This window comes from Myotis yumanensis, unplaced genomic scaffold (genome assembly GCF_028538775.1).
Source record: "Myotis yumanensis isolate MYYU_CA2020_CCGP unplaced genomic scaffold, mMyoYum1.0.hap1 SCAF_3, whole genome shotgun sequence".
Lineage (NCBI taxonomy): Eukaryota > Metazoa > Chordata > Mammalia > Chiroptera > Vespertilionidae > Myotis > Myotis yumanensis.
In genome coordinates, this window is record NW_027223754.1 from 187,123,909 (window position 1) to 187,146,917 (window position 23,009).

The 23,009-nt window shown below is 38.3% G+C and overlaps 1 protein-coding gene across 1 annotated transcript in view; it reads right to left on the bottom strand.

Moving 5' to 3' along the window:
• PTPRO (protein tyrosine phosphatase receptor type O) overlaps positions 1 to 23,009 on the bottom strand; it is a 200,412-nt gene that overhangs the window by 17,688 nt on the left and 159,715 nt on the right. Inside the window, exons 15-19 of the mRNA XM_070410642.1 lie at positions 22,441 to 22,561; positions 17,817 to 17,885; positions 15,470 to 15,553; positions 10,736 to 10,771; positions 6,975 to 7,056 (exon numbers count right to left, since the gene is read on the bottom strand). Of these exons, the coding sequence (XP_070266743.1) occupies positions 6,975 to 7,056; positions 10,736 to 10,771; positions 15,470 to 15,553; positions 17,817 to 17,885; positions 22,441 to 22,561 (392 nt within the window). The remainder of the gene's footprint in view (positions 1 to 6,974; positions 7,057 to 10,735; positions 10,772 to 15,469; positions 15,554 to 17,816; positions 17,886 to 22,440; positions 22,562 to 23,009) is intronic.

Here is a 23,009-nt window from a genome sequence, read left to right on the forward strand (position 1 = left end):
ATATTAGTAAACAGCATGTGTAACCATCTATAAGTGGGATTATCTATATAGTAATGCACTTTTCTATAAGACTATTAACTGAGCAATAGAGAAACCACTTGAACATTTTATTTACTCATGTAGGATGTTAATATTGCAAACAAGTTTTACTTGTCATAATTATTCCCAATTATTCTTTCAATCATAAGCTGGAGGAATACTTCTTAGAGAAAAGAGTTTTGAGAGTCTTTGAAAGACTTTCAAAGGGAGTTGGACACATTTGATGACATTTTGAGAGACTGAACAATGATCTCTCCTTCATGATTTTTTTGTCTTGATTCCAGTGCTCTTTGCAAATCATATGCTTCTGAATCTAGTTCTTGAAGTTCCCGGGGCTTCCACATAAGAAGTTCAGTGTGTGTGCTTAATGGCGTTGGGAGGCAAGCCTGTGGCCCACAAGGATGAACCAACCAAAATTGTCCAGATTTCTCGGTTCCTCTGCTCCCATCGTACTATGACTTTTCTAGCTCACAAAATCTCAAGCTTTTTGACCTAAATTGAAGCATTGTAAAGACAAACTATTGGTATACTAACTTTGATCCTCAATTCACAAAATTAGAAGGTTTTCTATCTTAATCAAAACCCTTGCTTGCCAAATGCCTTTAAATGTCACCGTTATTACTGGTTTTTCCATTTTCGAGGGTTTTTCAAATCATTCTTGTAAGAAATGAAACCTGGTTTTAGCAACTTCAACTAAATCAGTGTTAGGTTAGGTCCTTTTGGCAGCTATATGCTCATTTAAATGATGCTTTCATTTTTATTTTGGAAATCTACCTCCTTTAAAGAGTGCCTTTATAACCTGGCCGGTGTGTCTCAGCAGTTGACCGATGCACCAGGAGGTCACTGGTTCCATTCCCAGTCAGGGCACAAGCCTGGGTTGCAGGGATAGTGCAGGAGGCAGCTGATTGATGTTTCTCTCTCATCAATGTTTCTCTCTCTCTCTCTCTATCTCCCTTCCTTTCTCTCTAAAAATCAATAAAAACATCTTTTTTAAAATAGCGCCTTTATAGATAGCTTGTCAAAACATCTGGCTCATTTTGGGGTACCACTTAAACTGTAGGGCCTTGGAAAAGTAGTTCAATTCTCGTTCACATCAGTGTAATTATTTGTAAGATAAGGCTAATAATTTCTCCACACCTCACTGGTGTAGTGACCACCAAATGGAATGATTAAACCCATCATATTAATGCAGAACTATGGATAATGGTTGTGAAATGTGTCTGTTTGCCTGGCCCCACAATTCTCCACCCTTTGCCATTTGCACTAACAGACCAGCAACTCTTCCCCCAAGTCCCCTGCTTTGAGGACAGACTGATAAGCCACAGGAAAGGGCATCAGATACGAAAGAAATGGTGGAAACAGATTGCGGCAGAGAGCTGGGGCACATATGGAAGCTGAGTAGCTGATAGAACTTTAATTGTGAGTTGCCTCCCTGCGGTAAATGCCCTAAGTTGATAAGAGAGGTTTAATTGGCTGAACACTGTGAATGTAAATTGCCAGAGCTGAATTGCAGCAAAGCAGGAACCGCATGTACACACAACATGCTCGCAATCTTTTGAAATTCAGCCTGTCACTAAGTGGAAAATGGAACACACAGTTTCCAGCTCAGTAGCTTTGCAGTTATTTTCTTTCTAACCATATGGAATCTCCAGAGGCTTAAAGCTCCAAAAAGTCTAAGTATGAGGGGATGGCCTGAAACCAGCATAAATTTTTGAATTTTCTCTTGCTAGTTTTGATTCTAATATAATCTATCATCATGAATTTGTTTGTTTTTTTCTAGGCCACAGAGTCACCATATGAATGGTGGTCCCCCCAAAAGATATGTCCACATCGTAACCCCCAGAACCTGTGAATGTGGCCTTACTTGGAAGGAGGGTGTTCATAGATGTAATTAAGTTAAGGATCATGAGACAAGTCCTTTTTGCATTAACCAGGTGGGCCCTAACTCTAATGACAAGTGTTGTTATGAAAGGGTGGAGAGGAGAAGGCCATTTAAAGGTGGAGGCACAGATGTGAGTTAGGCAGCTGCAAGCCAAGGAATGCCTGGAGCCACCAGAAATGGAAGGTTCTCCTTTGCAGCCTTCAGAGGAAGCATGGCCCTGCTAACACTTTGATTTTGGACTTCTGGCCTCTAGAATTGTGAGAGAATAAATTTCTGTTGCTTACAGCCACCAAGATTATGGTAATTTGTTATGGCAACCCTAGGAAACCAATACAGTCACCAAGGCCCAATGGAAGTCCATTCTCTGTGGCTGTGTTTGAAGCCTGCAAGTCTTGAAAAGCAAAGCAGTATATGTGCACGGTGCTGGTTGTATCTCTCCAATCTCTGCGTTGTCATCACACGGCAGTCTCCTTGTTTCTGAATTGTCGCATAGCTGTCTTTTCATAAGGACTTCCACCCTACTGTAGTAAGACCTTATCTTAACTAATTATATCCACAAATGACCCTATTTCCAAATAAGGAAGAATGGGGTGCAGCAGTGATGGGAGTCTTGGGCAGGTGATGGAAGATGGCTAGGAAGAAAGTCAACCTCAGGAATGTCTAGCAATCGCTACCAGGGCTTTGGGCTCAAGGATGGGACTTAAGGACAACACTCCAATCACTGGACACATTACTGTTACAGGCACTTGGGAACAGAGGAAATTAGAAATGAGAGGAAAGAAAACTCAGGTCTGGAGCAATGTATGATCCCTGGTATTGGAGAGGGTTCAAGGCAACATTTTTCAACAAGAACTGCAGGTAGGTGTCTAGTGAACTGGACTGAAACACAGGTAAGAACAGTGCAAATGAAAGCTACTCCCAGAAATCAGAGGCCATCCCTTGTGGACTATATGAGAAGTAAAGTAGTTTTGCTTTTATCTTTGTAGACGCACATTCCAATCAAACACAAAACACAGAAAATAATGGCAGAATGAGCAGCAGGAGGTATGTTTCGTGGGCTCTCATATTTCAAGCTCTAAAGTCTGGCTCTTCAAAACCTTCTCCATCTGAGACATAAGAAATGAGGAATTGAATCTAATCCCTGGTTCCCAAACCTCCCTAAGATAAGATGTATATTTTTGTTAGAAGGATAATCAGTCTTTCTAGTAGATGCAAAAATCAGATGCATAGTGAAGAGTAATTTATTCAGTGAATTCAAATTAGCAACTTGTATAGTTTCATGTATGACATATAGATGTATTGGTTGTATATATAAATCTAGACATTAGTTTCATTTTGCATAATGCTTACAAGTGATGAAATTTCTCTATATGGGTGCTCTTTCAATGTTAGAATCAAAATGAATACAACTATTAAGTATTAATATAAACAGAACAAATAATTGTCCAGCCAATGGATTTAGCTAGACCAGCTGACAGAGCCATCTTAACATCCTATCGGGTTTCCATTACAGAGGAAACATTTTTGTCCCTTAAGCCTCTATTAATTATCAACTTCAGGAAAATTTGAGGGCTGCCATGTGGAAGGTCCAACATGCAACCTGAAGTCAGGTGTGGGAGCACAATGTGTCTTTGAAAGTAGAGGAAGAGACCATGAGGATGTAGGGTGGGTAGGGTTGGGAACTGGCAATATCTGGGAGGCTGTCAAATGAAAAAGGAAGTGAGCCAGACTAGTGGGTCACTGCTTGAGCAAATGTTAGTCCAAAACAAACACTCTGAGCTTATGATTTAAATAAATCAGACTTCTGGAGAGTAATTTGTATTTTCTCACCATGCCAAGGACACCAAATAAACTATATATGTGTATATATATATATATATATATATATATCAGGACTTGACACCAAATGAATTACATATATGACCAATAATATTCTAAGAACAAAGATATATGGGAAAAAAACTTCATAATAAATAAAAATACTAAACACTCCTTCAAATCATGGTGTGATGGTTAATTTGATGTGTCAGCTTGTCAAGGTTATAGCACCAAGTTGCTTGGTCAGACATCAAGTCCAGATGTCCTGTGTAAGTATTTTTTTAGATGTGATTAACATGTCAATCAGGAGTAGACTTTGAGAAAGCAGATTAGCCTCCAAAATGTGGGTGGATTTTATCCAGTAAATCGAAGGCCTTAAGAGGAAAGATGGAAGTCCCCGGAGGAGGAAGGAATTCTGCTTCCAGACTTCGGACTTGAGCGGCAACATCACCTCTTCCCCAGGTCCCCAACCTGCCCTGCAGATTTCACACTTGCTAGCTCTGGCAGTCATGTGAGCCAATTTCTTAAAATAAATCTCTCCATCTTGCTTTCTCTAAATCCTATTATATCATCTATCTATCTACTTTATCTATCTATCTATCTATCTATCTATCTATCATCTATTCCATTTCTCTTCAGAATTCCTGACCATCACACGTGAGTATTAAAGCTTGGATGTATCCATACCTCACATTTAGTCCAGTGTTCTCAGGGGACTACTATTATCTTGGGACAATTCTTTGCTGTGTGGGACTGTCCCACTTATTAAAGAACATTTAGCATCCCTGTTTCTCTCCCCACTAAATACCACTAGTAGGTTACTCCCAAGCCATATGACAACCAAAAAACAAAAACACCACCACCACCACCAACAACAACAAAAAGAACACTCCTACACATCCGCAAACCCTGCCTAGGGAACTGCCTGGTACTGGCCCCATTGAGAATCACGGATTCAGTGAAGCCTACCATTTTATAGATGAAGAAACTCAGGCAATGACAAATTTGATTTTTTCAATATTAATTAGTGGCAAAATGGTAGGGAGGATCCAGGTTTTTGAATTCTCAGTTTAGTACATTCCTATATCCTTTATAAATTCTGTGAGATAAGTCTAGATGTGTTTAACATCAAAAGCCCTCAACATATTAAAAAGTGAGCATTTAGCACATAAAATTTACAATTCTACTTCTCACATTTTTGAAGCATCTGCAGCTGGGATCTAATCCCTCACTGTTTGGTTATCACAGTGTCCTTGCTTTGAAAATAACGGTCTCCTTCGATTTAGCTTAGTGCTTCCAGTAAGAGCTGCTCTATTCTTAGGTGATTCTGCCTTCCTTGGCTGTGGTTGGTTTGAGTGGACATCATGGCCTAGGCCAGCCAATCAGAATCATCCCCTGTTAATTTTCAAAATATGCACAAGAGAGTCAAGAGTTCCCGTTGGAAACAATGGAAACTATACGATAAGACACAAAGGTTTTTGGTGGTCATGTTTGCCATAGAGACAGAGGTTGGCTTACAGTGAAAGAAAGTGAAGCCAAGACAGAGAGAGAAGCAGAAGTAAGGAATAAGAAGAGGTCTCTGCAGGGGTGGGGCCTCTGGTTCCAATCATACTTTTGACAGGGCTGCTTTCCTGCCCTCCTGGTTCAGCTACTCATTCTTCCCTTTGATCACATGACATAACTTAGCATCCTTGGAATGAATTCCATTTTTCTTTGGTCTAAACTAGTTTGGATTATGTTCCTGTCATGGACAACTAAAATAATCTTTTCTTTTTACAAAAAATAAAAGACTAATTGAATTTCTAAAATAATAATGCATTTCAGAAGCACAGTAATAGTTATACTAAAGTTTGACGGGAGGTACTCATCCTCCCAGCAAAGGCAGGGATGTAGCTGTGTCACTAAGATCGTATAATCTTGTAGAAATTAAGAGGTTGTGGCTTCAATGAGGTTGAAAGTGTACCTACATCATAATCTTCATCATTAGAACTATCTAGCTATTTATATTTTCTAAGTTTGGGCTTATGTTTTCTTATAAAACTCTCCTCCTTTCATTGATATACTTTCTGAAGTGACATCCTCACCATAGCTCTCCAATTCAAACGGAATTTCTGCTCTTTGAGATACAGCATTTGGTGCAACATCTATAATTTCTTATGCACCTGCACGCAATGGCTAACTAAACCAGGCTCTATGTGGAATTTCTCATGACACAGGTGGTAGTTAGGGGCTTTGTATCTGATAACATCTGAGGTTCTCATCCTTAACGTCCCTGTTAGAATTTCCACACCAGGATTTCCCATTTCTTGCAGACCAAAGCTGTCCTTGGCTGATGGGTGGAAAGAAGAAATTAATATGAATAATGAGGAGGAAGGAACTACATTCTACAACCTACTATTTCACAGGAAAGAGCACCTTTAAGGCTTTAAAAAAATCCACAGTATTTAGAAAAGTCACTTTGTTTTTCCATTTTCTCTGACTCCCCTGAATCATGGACCCCCCGTAGAAAGCTGAGGATGTGCCCATCCAGACTGTGCTATGTGCTGTGAAATCCATGGGAAGAGAATGTGAGGACCAGTGATAGTCCTCACACTGCTGAGATCCAGGCTTACTCATTCCCATGCGCTCTGACACATGGTCTTGGACTCAAACAAATATGTGTGCCTCAGAAATAGGAGGTGGTGCCAACTCTTTTCTTCCACACAAACTATGTTTAATTCTCCCCAATTTCTCCAAGAAAAGGAAAGAAAACTTCACAAGGAAATATTAAGTAGAATGCCAAGAGTCCTATAGGCAGAAGAGCCCCACCATAGACTCTTAAATGCCCATAAGACAAACAGGTCCATTTCATCCACCATACGGTGGCCCAAGTGGCATGAGAGACACACTAAAAGCCCCCTGAAAGTGAAATTCTGTTGCCAATCTCAATCGTCAGCTTGCTTTCCCCTGTAGTCTCAAGCACCTTGATTTTCAATGGTAACTTCTCCCATAACCACGTTTGTTCACCTCAGTGCCTGCATCCCCTTTCCTTCATCTGTGCCCCCAGTCCTGACCTAGTAACTAAGAGCTGACATCCTATTTCTGAACCTGCAGATCAGACACTCCTGAGCCCATCCTGTTTATAATGTAACCTCATTCCAGGCGCTGCCCAGTGAGCAGGGACAGGACACCAACCCAAACCTACCAGTCCCCTTGCCCCATCTACCAGAAGGCAGGGTCTTCTTTATTCACTCACCTCGAATTGAAGAGAAAATTTATAGTCAGAGTCTTTGGCCATATCCCTGATGTAGGCGTCAAAGTCGTCCAGTTGAACTGGGCTTTGTCAAACACAAAGAAAAGTATGTTTTAAAAACCCTATGGACAGGTATTGTTTAACACTGTACTTCTCAAACATGAACACTTTTCTCAGAGAAAATAGTTTTGCTTCTTAAAGGTTAGCACTCTGTTTTCTGTTGTTTGGTTTTTTGATTAAAGTCACCAGTCCCTACTATATTGTAATTAAAAAGAGAGCCATCTATATGAAGCATCCTTGAGATAGGAGCTATCTTTAGATTTTCAATTTACTCCAGCAGTAAAATAGTATATACCTGAAAACTCACACATATACTCATATGTGTGGTTTCTAGAAAATTCTGGTTTATGGGAAAAAAAATACGAATTAGACCCTGCAGACTTGTAGGAGTTATGGTTTTACTTTACTTTCTGTGTGTTCTTGGAGAGTTTACCTAACTCTTCTGAGATTCAGCATTCTCAGATATGGAATACTATTATCATACCACCTCACCGTATGTTAAAGAACCTTGCCAGTTTAAACAAGCTTTACAAGTATAAGGAATTGGGTGCTGACTACACTGTCTCCCCAGGACAGAGGCAGGATTGTGGGTGGAGCAATAGATCCAGAGAGCTGCCAGGGCATCACTTTGAAAGCGATGCTTAGAGGTTTGCATATCTATCAAATGACATGCAGGTTCAGAGGTACCATCTAATAAGACATCCAAGCATATGTTTCTACGTCTGTAGCAAAAGTTCTCACCTCTTCTCTTGTTTTTTTTGTTTTGTTGTTGTTGTTGTTTTTTAAATAAGAATTATGGCTTATTTCCTGTAGTTTTCCTTTTTTTCTTTTTAAATATATTTTTATTGTTGATAGTATTATAGACATCTCCCATTTCCCTCTTTCCCCCCCTCTTCTCAGCCTCTATCCAGCACCCCAGGGCTTCGCTACCCTATTGCCCGTGTCCATGGGCTATGCATATAAGTATATAAGTTTTTTGGTTTATCTCTTCTCGTCTCCCCCAACTCCATATCGAGGTATGTCAGGCTGTTCCATGCCTCCCTGCTTTGGGTCTTATTTTGTTGGTCAATTCATTTTGTTCATTAAATTCCACAAATAAGTGAGATTATGTGATATTTGTCTTTCTCAGACTGGCTTATTTCACTTGGCATAATATTTTCCAGGTCCATCCATGCCGTCTCCAATAGTTTTCTATAGCTGCTTACTGCGCCTATACTCTACCTAGACTGACCTGCTCCCCAAGCTTCTGCAGCATGCTGTCCTCTGCCATCTACCCCAAGCCTTCTACTCTGTCAGGGTCCACATAGTTGCCCTTTCTTTTAGTCTTGTTGCAAGTTACTCAGCTTATGTCATCTACATGTGGCTTTGTATCTTCATAGCAAATACACAGTTCTTAATAGCCATTTGTTTAAAGTTGTTGATTAGCTAATCTGATAGTTAACTTATTTTACTAGATTTTAAAGGCCATTATACCTCCCAGATAATACATTTAAACTTTAATGGTTTTTCTTAATAATAATAACAACACTAATGAGTTATATACACCTAAAATATTTACATATGTTATCTTGCTTGATTGATGGTAAGATAGACATGGCCACCATTACCCCATGCTCCAGATGAGAGAGTCAAGGCTAAGAGAATCAAGGGAGTAGTCCAAGACCACATGACCACTGAGCTGTCCAACTCTGGCTGGAACCCAGAGAGAATGATTCCCGGTTAAAAGCTTTTGTACTTCAAACTTGCCATCCTTCCCCCAAAATGGCTAAACGTGGGAACATCAATAGAAACACCAAGTCAGAGAAAATATTGAGGGGTTAGAAAAAGCAAAAGCAGGAAAAAGAGAGAGACAGAGAAAGAACCAGAAACATCAGGGAGAGGATGATGAGGAGAAGGATGAGAAAAAGGAAGCTGGGAGGGAGCAGAGATGAGCAGGACAAAGATTTAGAGGGAAAGGGGGGAAGGAGAAGGTGCAGGAAAGGAGTGATGGGATGAAGATGAGTGGAGATGGAAAAGGAGAGCCAAAGGGATATGGTGGGTGGGGGAATCTGGGGTGAAAGAGAAAAAGTAAAAAGAAAGTAAATAGAAAGTTGGGGAGAAGGGTAGAAAGCGCCCCAATACATGGCTTTTGGAGAAGGAGATCGGCTTAGAGGGAAAACAAGAAGAGGGAATGAGGAAGCTGGTTTGATGCAATGTTCTGGCTTGTGGGCAGTTTCCACCACCCCTAACCGCTACCCAAACTTCTGTCCACATCCTGCTTCTCATTCTCCTCTCTGCCTGGGCCTTGGGAGGAACAAACCCTGATGGTGTCTCCCTTTTTGGTTCTGAGATCCTGTCTTTTAACTGCTCTAGCCTATGCCTCTCTATCTCATGTAACAACCCAACCGATAATTTGGGCAACAAAGTCTTCCTGTTTCTGTCAAGTCATTCCTTCCAGGTGACAGTACCTATTCTCTCTTCAGGCCAGTCTTGTGTCTCCTACATCACTTGGTATATGCCAATGGATGCATACCGATTTGAAATAGATTTAGGAAAAAATTATTCTGTTATTTACATGTGCTAAAATATGATGTCACTCAAGGCTATATAGAAATATTTTTGCATCAACTTTTTTGTATTATATACAAATATTTTGTGCTCTGTGACTTTGTCCTCATTGGCATAGATGCCATAGATCTGGCTGGAACCCCTAATTGCCTCAGATTAATTCACCAATATTCTATCCTGGGCAAGTGTCAAGGATGAGCTCTATTTATAGATGTTCCACTCTTTATATGCACAGTTTAAGTGAAGGCCTGGAGGTGAACATCTAATTAGGCTTTTGAAATCAACTGATGGTTAATTTTCACCCATCAGAATCTTAATTCTTATGACTTAACAGTTCAGTAGCTAAGGAAAACCACAGGCTAGCAATTGTCTTTTTCTATTTATTACAAAGCTTTCCTGAGGCAGCACTTCTCAAAGCATTTATTATAACATCAAATCTAGTATAAGCCTCTCTGCAATAAGCACAGAGCTTCCAAGTACAAAATGACAAAGGCTTTTGTACAATTTTGATGTGGCTAAAAGTTAATTTTTTTTCTAGATTTAGAGAAACATTTCCTTCAGCAAGACTTTGATAATTCCTAACAACCCATTCTTTCTCAGATTTCACTTGGTGATAATATTTTTTATTCCTGATATGGCTTCTGTGATACACCCACCTACTTAGTAGTCACTCCATTCATATGTGTAAACACACCAACACATAATATCTTAGCTATTTTAATATACAATTGCCTCTTTTTTTTAAAAAAAAATCATTGTAAGAGTTTATTTGAGCAAAAATGAGGATATATATGCCTGGGAACAAGATCCCAAATGCTCCTTGCTTCTTTCTTAAGCATCCCTTCTATTTGAAAATAAACAATCTTTTTAACTTGTAATGTTAACACCATTATGAAGAACATTTTTAAAGAAAATATTTTAAAATGAAATAGTAAGAAAAACTTACTGTATTACATACTTAAAAATTGCTAAGAGACTAGACTTTAAGTGTGCTCACCACAAAAAGAAAATGATAATTATGTTACAGATGGAGATGCTAGCTAATGCTAGAGTGGTAATCATATTGCAATATATAAATCTGTCAAGTCAATACATTATACACCTTAAACATGCACAATGTTAAATATCAATTATATATCAATAATGAAAACACTTACTTAGTCAGTTTTCTCTTCTTTAAACCATTTTTACTCCTAAGAATTAAAAAAAAAGAGACAAATTTATCTGGGCAAAAGAATTGATTAACATAATGATTAAACTTGAAGAATTTTAAATAATTACATCAAGCACCTCAATTTTATTTAATTTTCACTAAACATATCTCAGATTTGTTTAATTACTTTTCCTTAAATGAGAACATAATGATAATAATTTCAGAGTCATTTAAAAAAACTTTATTAGACTACAGGAACATATCTATACTTTATATTTAATATTTGCCAGAAACAGAAATCTGGAAATATATAATTTCTTGCTACTGGTGATTAAGTTGCTAAAGTCATTTTGTAAATACATAAAAATACCAACTGCCTGAATTCTCCCAGTTCTATAAGTAAGAAGCAAAAAACCAGGGAATAACAGTGAGAAATAATGGTGGGAGGGAGGATATGTTGGTCTCTTAATTAAAACTAAAATAGCTTTTCTGAACATTTTTGTTGGGCATGTGAATTTGTGCTACCAGTGTTGGCTTGTGTCTTATATAATTCTACTATGGCATTGTTTATATTCAATTATAAACTAGCTTTTAAGCTGTTTGAGGAATTGAACCAATTACCTGGTTGTTCTTACTTCATTACTAGTTTGTAAGCTCAACACAAGGTATGCTTCAGTTAATTACAAGGGGGTACTTTAGGGGAATAGTTTTCAATCAGCAAGTAAGATAAACTGACCTAGTAGCTAATGCTAAGATAGTCTGATGAAGCACTTCATTATTATATTTTAATTTCTTACATAAGTAATACCAGGTATGATTGTGAACAAATACGTTTTATAAGTATTTTCAAGGATCTTTGAAGATTGATGGTAGCAACCAAACGTTCAGAAAATAAACAATCTATACTAAATAACTTGGTGCCAAAATATTTATTTACATGAGAATTATGCATGCTTGGATACCTCCATTTCCAGAAGGCCTTCAGCAGAATAAAGCACTACTTTCTCTGCTTGCACAGCGCTTTACTCGCGGGGCATTTCTCACATTGTCAGACTGTCTGTCCATCAGACTGCTAGTCTGGCTGCTTGACTATTCTTTCCCCCAGAGCTGAGCACAGTTATTGGAACACATAGTGGGTGTTAAATAAATGCTGATTTAATTCAACAAACAACTTTGCTATGTCACGCTGACCATTTTACTTAATGATTCAATTAAGAATTTGATACTTGGACTCCTGAGGTCCCATTGGAGAAATGGGACTTTCGGCTGGAGAGAAAGTAAGGCAGGACAGAAAATGTAGGGGAATGTCTGTAAGGCAAGTGGTATTTATGGTTTCAAGTAGGTTTTATTCTTTCCCAATTCTGAGTGAAGACAATCCATTCAATAATTCCTGTCCTCATCCTCTCTTTGTCTTCTATACTTGGGATTTAAAGGGAATAAACATTCCAGTTTTTACTTTGCCTCTCCCTTATCCCCTCAAAACCCCACTGTAATACTGGGCAGAGCTGTACCATACAGGCATTTGGAAACCTAAAGAAATGTCCCTGGAATAATTTCCTACTCAGCGCTTACAATGGTAATTCAGCTAACTTTAGGAATAGCACATTTACTTCATGTAGCAGAATGTTAACATAGATAACTAATGGTTCTGGCAAAGTTAGGAGGCTGCCAACATATTTTATGATTGGGAGTGAATTTTTTTAAAAAGAAAGAAACCTTTCCTTACCAAACAGACTGTAAGGGAACCGGGGAAGAAACAAATGTATGTGGGAGGGTGACACTGAATAAATTCAGTGCTGAAATATTAAGCTGCTACTATTCACAGCTGTGCAGAAATCTGACTCATGGAGGAGAGGCACTGGTGTTTCTTTCAATCTCATTCATTGACTGAATGAACTTTAAACCCATGTGAAATTCTACCACATGCATTAAGATGACTCACTGTCATACTCTGATCATCATGATTGTAGGTTTTCATAATTGTGTACAACTCTCATTGTTACACCTAGGTTTTGCTGAATTTCTATAGATACCCTAAGGCTGTGGGACATGACCAAAGGACTGAATTATGAGACTCCACAGAAATACTGATACAATTATCCAACATTTGTAATTGCTGTGTTCATTCTAAGACTAACCTCATGGGTAATTCATTTTTAAACATGTAAGTTAAGGCTTTGTTAACAATGTTAAGTGGAGATGTTAACAAGCACATTATGGAAAAAGCTAGTGTGTGTGCATGTTACAATGAACATGTTGGGTGATGCTTAGGGTATCATCTCATTGCAAAAAATTTTATGAATAACTGACAAAACCATGGTATTTGCCCATATAAAAACATGGTATATGTCCATATAGAATGATACACTTCTTTTAATTTTCCCCTGTCATTTATGTTAGGGAAGGTTCAATACCCCAATGATTTCAAGAAGCTAAGCTGCATTCTTTGTAAGTCCTTCATGGTATGACAGTCTTAGAAAGCTAGCCAGATTGGAATTCATTGCAAAGAAGAATATAAAGCAATGACAGAGCACGGGATTCATGATAATTAAAAACAAACCCCTCCCCAAAGTCTAGACATTCCCAATTTCATAAGCACTACTTACTTTCTCCTGAGCTAAATGGAAATCACCCCCAAATCTTAAGAAAAGGTCTTTAGAATTACATCATCCTCTGAGTAGAGCATGTAATAACCATGAGCAAAGCTGAGCATTTTAAAGTAAATGTTACTTCATGCTTAGAATGTCAACAACTGTGGAGGACTTAGAACAGGCAGATGCATAGTCGGGAAGAGTATGAGGGTAAATATGGAAATAAGAAAAAAGAGGGTAATAACACTGAATCCAGATAGACGATCTGAGATCATGAAAGTCAGAAATCGTGGCAGAATACAACCCTTAACTAAGCCAACTGAGCACTGGGGTTCGGCCCCGAATCTGTGACCATCCTGGGAAAAGATTCCAGCGACACTATGAGAAAGAGAATTGATTTCCACACGAACCGCTAGAGACATCAGGAGGATTTTAGAAAACCAATAGGATCATATCTTCTCGTGAAGTGGATAGTTTAGAGAAGAAGCTGGGCAGTGTGTTAGGAGGTGGGTGAGTTATTAGATGAAAATTTGGGCAGCTTTCTGAGTACTGAGCTAAGGTAGGAGAAGGGACCATGAATTTTACTTCAATATTTGGCATGGCACAAGCCTCAGGTTGAAAGCATAGATTATGATCAGTATATTGTTATTGATTGATCTGTGTGTGTGCAGTTTACTGAAAGTGACAGAAAGCATGGGGCTCTATGTTTTGCCTTCTCTTCTTGCCTGGAGATAACCATTTCCTGTTTCAGGATTGTTTTTCTACAAACTACTGAAGGGCGTTTACCCCTATCTCGGGTCTCATGTTATTTGATTAGTACTGTAAATAGTGGACCTTGAAGGGTTGCTGAAATTTGATCTTGTGTTCACCAGAGGGACCTTTTAAAAAAGACATGCAAGCCTTCGCTGGGTAGCTCAGATGGTTAGAGCATCGTCCAGATACACCAAGATTGGGAGTTCAATCACTGGTCAGGGCACACACAAGAATCAACCAATGAATGCATCAATAAGTGGAACAGCAAATCAATGTCTCTTTCTCTCTGAAATCAATAAAAAATTATATATATATATATATATATATATATATATATATATATATATATATAAAGACATGCAAATAAGCATAGGCCCGCCTGATATAAGCTTAAAATGAACGTTGGAAAATGAGAAAAATCAAAGAATTAAGCAAGGAACACATTTGTATAAAGCCGCATTCTAGTGCACTACTGTGACTTTCTGTGGCTTTTTATCTTAACTTATACGCCATTTCTAAAAAAGTAACAGTTTACATGGAGCTATGGCATGACACTCAGGTACCAGTCATTCACGAACAGTAGCTCATCAAATGCTTAGTTAATCTTCTTCTACCTATATTTCCATATCTCTACAATGGGATGACAATACCCTCTGCAGAGTAATGACAATGAAATAAGAAAGCCCTAGCTGGTTTGGCTCAGTGGATAGAGCGTCAGCCTGCGGACTGAAGGGTCCTGGGTTCAATTCCAGCCAAGGGTACATGCCTGGGTTGTGGGTTCGATCCCCAGTGGGGGCATGCAGGAGGCAGCCAATCAATGATTCTCTCTCATCATTGATGTTTCACTCTCTCTCTCCCTGTCCCTTCCTCTCTGAAATCAATAAAAGAAATATTAAAATAATAAAAATAAATAAATAAGACAGTTATACAAAGAGGCTTGAACATGGTCATTTGCCCCATATTCATTAGGTTAGCATTCTTACACAAAACAACCACATGGAGGCGCCAAATGAGGGGGTAGTGCTCTGGGTTTCTCTACCTCAATGCATTTCTTCCTTCTTGGGAATATGGAGCTCTGCAATGGATGGAGATGGGAAGGAAAATGGAAAGCATCATTTATAAAGATGAGAGGCCATTGGATTGACTCGGGAAGAAACAAATGACAGGTAGTGCGTGGAAGGAAAGCATGCCAGAACATCGCAAGAAGAAAATTTAACCGGGAAACATTTTTGTTAGCATCTCGGTACCATTCACTGTTTTAATTCATTTCACTGACGAATCATTTTAGATGCTGCCAACACATAAAAGAATTTTTCTGTTTTGTTTACTCCACGAAAGCTAACTTTTAAAGGCTGTGTTAGGTAAATAGTAAAAATAAAATAAAAATCACTTACCAAGGATTAATATAAAATGCCAAAAGATAATCAGTCCAAAGACATGAAGGTAGCAGGGTTAGGAAAGCAAATATACTCCTACGCCTGTGAGCATTAATAGATAACAGATGTAAAGATGAAGAAGTGGCAAGAGTTAGTAAGATAAATTGTGAACAGACATCAGTACATTATTCACTGGAATCAAGTAAAATGAGCACCTTAATTATAGTGAAATATTATTCCGTTCTGTGAAATTTAAACCTGAGGGCTGAAGTGCTATAATATTGTCAAAATCAGTTTCATTCACACACAGCCTCTTATTGTAATCAGATTTTTTTTCCCAATGTATTTTGTGTTAATTAGTCTGCTATTAGGTGATTACATTTCGCATTCAGTGAAATGACGCGCTTAAATGCCTCATTAGTTATCTCAAGTCTTCCTCTTGGGTATTACCCTTGCAGTGCATAACTACGTCTATTTTAAGGAACCTGTAAAACATCATTTGGAAGCTGTGGGAGGGAATATAAATGGTGAGTTCACATGTACCGGTCCTGGTGAAGACTCAAAGCTTTCGGGACCCTTTCCTGTCAAGCGGCATTTTTAGCGCATTACTGTGACTTTCTACGTTAATTTTATTTTAACTTATACACCGTTTCTAAAAAGTAACGCTTAGCACGGAGGTAGGGCACGACACTCAGGTGCCATTCATTCAGGAACAGTAGCCTAGTTTGTGAGCTTCCAGTACTCAGCAGAGTGGGAGCAAAACTACTGAGTTTCACTTTAATTCTCATTCAGACTGTTGGTCTAAAATGCATGGTTTGAAACCAATTTCAAATATTCCAACCAGTTGTAACATAGAACATTCATTAATGCAGATTTAAAAATATCGTATGGTTGCATCGATAGCTATTCTGAGAATTAGGGGGCAATGCTGTCGCCTTGTCACTTTCGTTTTTACAAATCTGCACTGAGATAGCTATTCTCAGCCTGAAAATGCTGGGCCTGGAGAACCTGTCTTTGCCAAGAGTTGAGAATTTTCTTGATTTTATAGAAAAGTCCTGAAGTGAAGTCTCTTTTGCCTCAGTTCTCCCGTAATGGGTCTCCCATATTTTATAAGCTGTGACTGGTTGTGCAGTCAATACACAGCTCTCCTGGGTCACGTGTACAAATGAATCATTTCCTACTTGAGCCACTCACCACCGCTCTGTGACTGGACCGTTATCACGGCATTAGTCTCTTCTTCTTGCAAAATGTGGTAATATATTTGAACAAAATGTCTCCCAACTTTTCACCATCAAGGGTTTATGAATTTCTCTCTCTTCACCATTGGATTAGTCATATTTGAATAGCAAAATTCCATTCAGGCTAAAATTTAAAAATAACACAAAAGCATCCTATTCCAACTAGACGTTCAACCAGAGTGGGCCTCAAGTAGATAGGTACTCACTCAGGGAGGTAGAGTTTATATTTTAAATAGAATCCTCCCTCCCTCATTGATTCTGTAGAGTAAAATTTCCAGTATCACATATCGATTTCTTTCAGATTAATCATTTGGGGGGATTAGTAAAAGCAGAACAAAGATCACTTACCAAGAATTAATATGAAATGTCTGTATTTAAATGTGCTTTGCATGGTTACTTGCACAAAAGCCAAACTAGCTCATGTAAGCAGTGCTGGCTGTAGTAAATGGTTACTTAATTAGCCGATTCGTTGGGTATTGATTGCCATGTATCGTTAATTCTCATGTATCATTGTTAAGTACAATGTCAACCAATTGAATCCCCTGAAAGTGCTTTCTTAATTCTCAAAATACGTCCTCTCTCCAGGTCCTAAATACTGAAGAATAAAGAAAAACGATGCCATGTTTTCTCATGGAACCTTCTTGGCTTTGATATTTATTTACTCTTAAGTGGGAGTCGAGGGCCCTGGGCTGTATACTTCTCCTTGATGTTTGAACAGAGGTGGTGGCTCATGTCCCCAGGCACTGAGAGGTAAGTGTAAGTAGAGATGCTGTCTGTGCCACCTGCTTCAGTGGGGTTTCTTGTCATGCCGCCAGCCCCCGCTTGGTCAGTGTAAGCCCTTCTTGGGCACAGTAATGGGCTACTTGCCTAACTGATGATTTAGTCCTTTGTTTAATATTGTAAATACAGAGCAGACTATGACACGTTTGCTACTTCATAATTACATTAAACTAATATATACCAATATACTCTGTGCAGATCTAACCTTTAAAAGTCCACTGTCAGAGAAATTATGAAAAAGGATAAACAGACAAAAAACATTTATCCCCCGAAGATAGTAAAACACAGCTTGGAGCACAAATAGCATAGCTAAGCGGTCTGGAGGCTTGTTCTGAAAGAATACGCACCAGTTGTATGGAAGCTTTCCATCCCTCTCCAAGGACGCAAAATTCACAAACGTTCCCGCTCCACACTCCCTGTATGAAAGGAATCACAAGATCAAAGTGACTGCTTGACGGAGCACTCTTTTACCGCGACATATGAGTCTTTACCGGCTCATCATCATAATGTTACATTTTATAAAGCTATAATGAGTTCTATGGGTTTCTCTTTGCATGAAATGTGAAATATAAAGATAAAGCAAACAAAACAATTTTTCACAAGGTCACACATCCCCACAGCAAGCTGAGGCCAAAAGGTTTAAGTTCACAATCCTTTCCAAAGGGCACTCAGGATCCTAAATAAATCTTTGAACTATTTGGGATTTAATATTTTTTACAAAGTAAGTTATAGCAACTGTTCTAGATAAAATGAAGGTTTCTTTGTTGTTGTTGTTGTTTTGGTTTGTTTTTGTTTTTAGCAAATATTCTTCATGGGGTTTTGTTTTTAATAGCATATTGATTTCCTCTCTATAATGATGGTGGATCAAGATGTATTGTTTTTTTCCACCAAAATTTCCCCTTCATGCTGTGATCCCCATTGTATTCATCACTTGAGATGAGAGTAAAAGAAGGATACATATTAAAACAGATTGGCCTGTGCAGAGTCTCTTATCCAGAATGTTGCTCATTAGTCTGTCAGCAGAAAATATTGTTAACCTTTTTTCTAGAATTGGAGTAAAAGGGTAAACATATTCTCATGCTTTCTCTATCTTTTGCTTAATATCATGCATCAATAACGTAGCTCACTGGGGCTCATGCATCTCATTTTCCCTCTCCATGAAATTGATGGACTTGTTCAGAATTGAAGCAGAGATTTTGACAATACCGGTACAATATGCTAATTCAGCTATTTTCCTGTTCTTATCAGATGTTCTAAGAATAGTTTTCTTCTTTTGAAAAATACATGACTATATTATATCATATTGTATTTTAAATTACACATCAATTGACTTTCCTTTGTCCATTTCCTATAATATATAGGAGTTTATTTACATTTAACTTAGAAGAAATTTTTTTTACCCTCCAATTCAAGGGTTCTTAAACTGGGGTCTAAGGATGGAATCTAGGGCTCTATGAAGATATATTTAGCAGTTACTTCAATTATTAAAGTAAGTAACAAGTCACAATAATATCATCAGTACTTGTGAGATTTGCTAATAACAGAAATTGCAGATATTTTTCTACAATGGCTTTTCTGCAGGTATTGAAATACTGTCTTTATCACTGTGGTGAAGTATGAGAATTACTGTACACTTACTAAGTATTGTTACCTAATGCATTAATAAAGAAGCATGCAACACATTTGTTCTTTTACATACTTTGATGACCATATTTTAACATAATTAGTTTCTTTTTCAATCCTATGTATTTTATTTTATGCACTTAAACAGAAAGCATTATTCTTGGAAGAGAGCCACAGCATCCTCAAACTGCCAGCAGATCATGGCACAGAACATGTTAAGAACCTCTGTCCTAATAACCAGCTGGCGGAAGTAGAACCACTTGTCCTACATTTTTTTGCTGTATGCAGCATTGAGGATGCTCCTGCAATAACACCCTCATTCATACCACTACCCCCATTACCACATTACTGGCCCCTCCACTATTGCTATTACGAGCTAGCATTTGTTGCACACTCCCTATGAGTTGAGTATTATGCTGTGCTATTACTGCATTATTGCTCCTCACTATCCACTAATGTAGGGGTTCTTGTCCCGTTCTTTATTTAAAAATGCAATTTTATTTATTTCAGAGAGGAAGGGGAAGGGAGAGAGAGATAGAAACATCAATGACAAGAGAGAATCATTGATCAGAGGCCGCCTGCACACCCCCTACTGGGGATCAAGCCTGTGACCTCCTGGTTTATAGGTCAATGCTCAACCACTGAGCAACACCAGCCAGGCAGATATCCTCTTCTTGACATGCCTTGGCCTCCTCACTTTTAGTTTTCCTTTCATTCCACTGGATGTCTTGTGTCAGTCACTCTTGCTGCTACCCTTTTTTTTCTCCATGAAAATCTTAATACTAGATTATTCTGGTGCTTAATCCAGAGATTTCTTTTCTGATTTCCACTTCCTGGATTTCATCCCCTCTACAGATTTAACACCAAGTATATACTAACAACTCCCAAATTTATATCTTCAATCCAGACTTCTCTTTTGAACACCAGACTTTTATGCTCCTACTCCACACCTGCACTTGCAGTATCTCCAGTGTAACGTTTCCCAAGCTAAAGTCTTGATGTTCCCCCTCCAAAACCCTTTCATGTGGAATCTTATCTCAGTTTATGACAATTCCATCTTTCTGGTTGGTAGGGCCAAAAACCTTGGAGTTATGCTTGACTCCTTTCATATTCATCCAACATGCAATTTGTTAGAAAATCCTATTGCCTCTCTTTTCAAAATATATCTGGAATCTGATCATTTTCCCCTACCCACCATTGCTACTCCTATGGGTTGAACTACTACCGTCTCGCTCTTGCCTGGATTATGGTCATGGCTGCCTCAGTTCTCAGGCCTGCTTTTGTCTTTGCCTTATTACAGCCTGTTCTACATAATAGTCAAAATGAAAATGTTAAAATGTAAGTCAGGTATTGTTAATCTCCACTTAAACTCTGGAATGGCTGCCCATTTACTCAGAGTAAAGGCCGAAGTCCTTACAACTGCTTATGAAACCCTATATGATCTGACATCACCTCCTGCTGCTCCTCCATGCATTTCCGCTGCTTTAGCTGCTCTTGACATCCAGCTAGTGTTTGAACCTGCTAGTCATGCTCCTGCCTCTTCTCTTGGGTGCACACTTCCCCCAGATACCACATGATTAACTCTCTCATGTTCAAGTCTTTTCCTTACATGTCACCCTTTCAGTGAGATCTACCTCCCTCCCAGAGCTCCTGTCCCCATATTTCCCAGACAGGTACTGCCAAGCTCTCTTACTCTGCTTTGTTATTTTTCTGTTACTGTCTGCTAACATATAACCTAATCTTTTAACTTTTACCTTTAGTATTTATTGTCTATCTTTTTCACTAGAAGACAAGCTGTCTGTTTTGTATACTGTCATATTCCAAGCACCCGGAGGAGTCGGACACAGAACAGGTGTCCAATGACACTTGTTAAATGAATGGATAAAGTTTCCGTGGGCTCCCCAGGGACACATAGGTTGTAAATCAAGATTTGACCCTAAGGAGTATGACTTCAGAACTTCATGTTCTAGCCACAGTGCTGTGCCACTACCCTCACTATCCTTCTAAGATTTGTTCTAATGCCAACATTTAGAAGCTTGATTTTTATATTCTTGACTAATCTCTTTTCTTTACTTTCATGTTATTCCATTTTTTTTAAAATATATTTTATTGATTTTTTACAGAGAGGAAGGGAGAGAGATAGAGAGTTAGAAACATCGATGAGAGAGAAACATCGATCAGCTGCTTCCTGCACATCTCCTACTGGGGATGTGCCCGCAACCCAGATACATGCCCTTGACTGGAATCGAACCTGGGACCTTTCAGTCCGCAGGCCAACGCTCTATCCACTGAGCCAAACCAGTTTCGGAAATGTTATTCCATTTTTATATCCTTCCTAATACAAGTTAGTGCATACCTTTAAATGTATTTATTTATCTAAAAGTCTCCAGCTAGGCTCTAAGTTCCTCGTGGAAAGCTTGGATGCTTGGATATCTGATTTTTTTTGACTATGCCATACATTTATTTAAGAATAGGTGAATGATAGAACTCTGAGAAAGAAGGATGTTGATTGATGACAAGTCAGCCAACTAACATTGGGCAAATATAAATTTGAATATAATTTCCCAAACCCCCAAACCTGCTAGTACTTAACTAGGTAACTGGTTGTGTGTGTGTGTGTGTATTTTAAGAGAACTTATAATTGTTTTGATAATGTACAGACCACATTGTTCTTGACAATGTGCTCTGATAAGAAATGCATCAGTGGTCAAAGGAATAGGGAATCATCAAAATCATAAATCAAAAGGCTTTTCTAACTGCAAGAGAAATGAAACTGCCTGCAACTCTGAATAATATGAACAAAAATGATGGGGGACTTTTAATGAACCTAATCACAAACTCTACAAATAATTTATCATAAGACAGCTTCAACAGAACTAATGAGGAAGGGGATTTTTTCTTTCTTGTGGTCTCCACATATATTAACTTATTTTATCAATCATTCTGAGTAGTTATAGATTTTTCTTTTACTCCAAAACAACTTTGAAATTATCCAAATGTAATGTATGGGCCACTTAAAATGACAAGATCCATAGATAAGAGGTCTGATTTTGTGTAAACCAACAATTTTTGGCTTTACCTTTCCAATGGTAATGTTTTCTAAAATAATATTAAAAGTCTTCTTAGAAATCATGATAATAGTATGATAAAGGCTGGGGAGGGGACAGCAGTGAAGGGAGTCAATATGGGGAAAAAGGAGGACATCGGTAATAATTTCAAAAATAAAGATAAATTTAAAGAAGAAAACATGAAATAGAAGTAGACAACTTACTGCTATAAAAGCATACATGTATGATAAATAAAATATTGTAAAGGCTATGGGTAAAAGATTCACCAAACTTAACTTACCTAGCCATCTGCAGATGCTTTCTCCTGAGAATGATCAGGGTGACCAGCAGCAATCCAATTAGCAGGGTGCTAAGAATGGCCAGCACTGAGATGACTACCACATTGGGATTCATCACTGTAACTAAACAGATACACCATACATTTTAGTTACAGCTTCCATTACATGGAGACTAACCGAACCCACTCATGGTTTTCCATCTGATTTTGAGAGCAATGGACTTGTGACAACAACAACAGCAACAATGATGTTTCTCCAAGCTGACAATAACCTCTTCCTGGTCAACTACAAGTTAGTGGATTGATCAAAAGTATTTAAGGCCTACATTCTGGATGTTCTATAAAGGGAAATGATAAACTGTAATTCCTGTGATATAGTTTAAATTCGTTGGAAGTCATTATCATGTATTTTCATTCTTTAACTTTTTCAGAAGCTTGCAAACTCTTATTTTACACCCACGACTTTAAAGTCAGAAAGCACCACTGTCTATTTCACTCATAACTAATAATGTATATGAAAAAGGCATTAGCGAGCTGCCATCTGCTACAGCACTTAACACATCGCTAGAAGC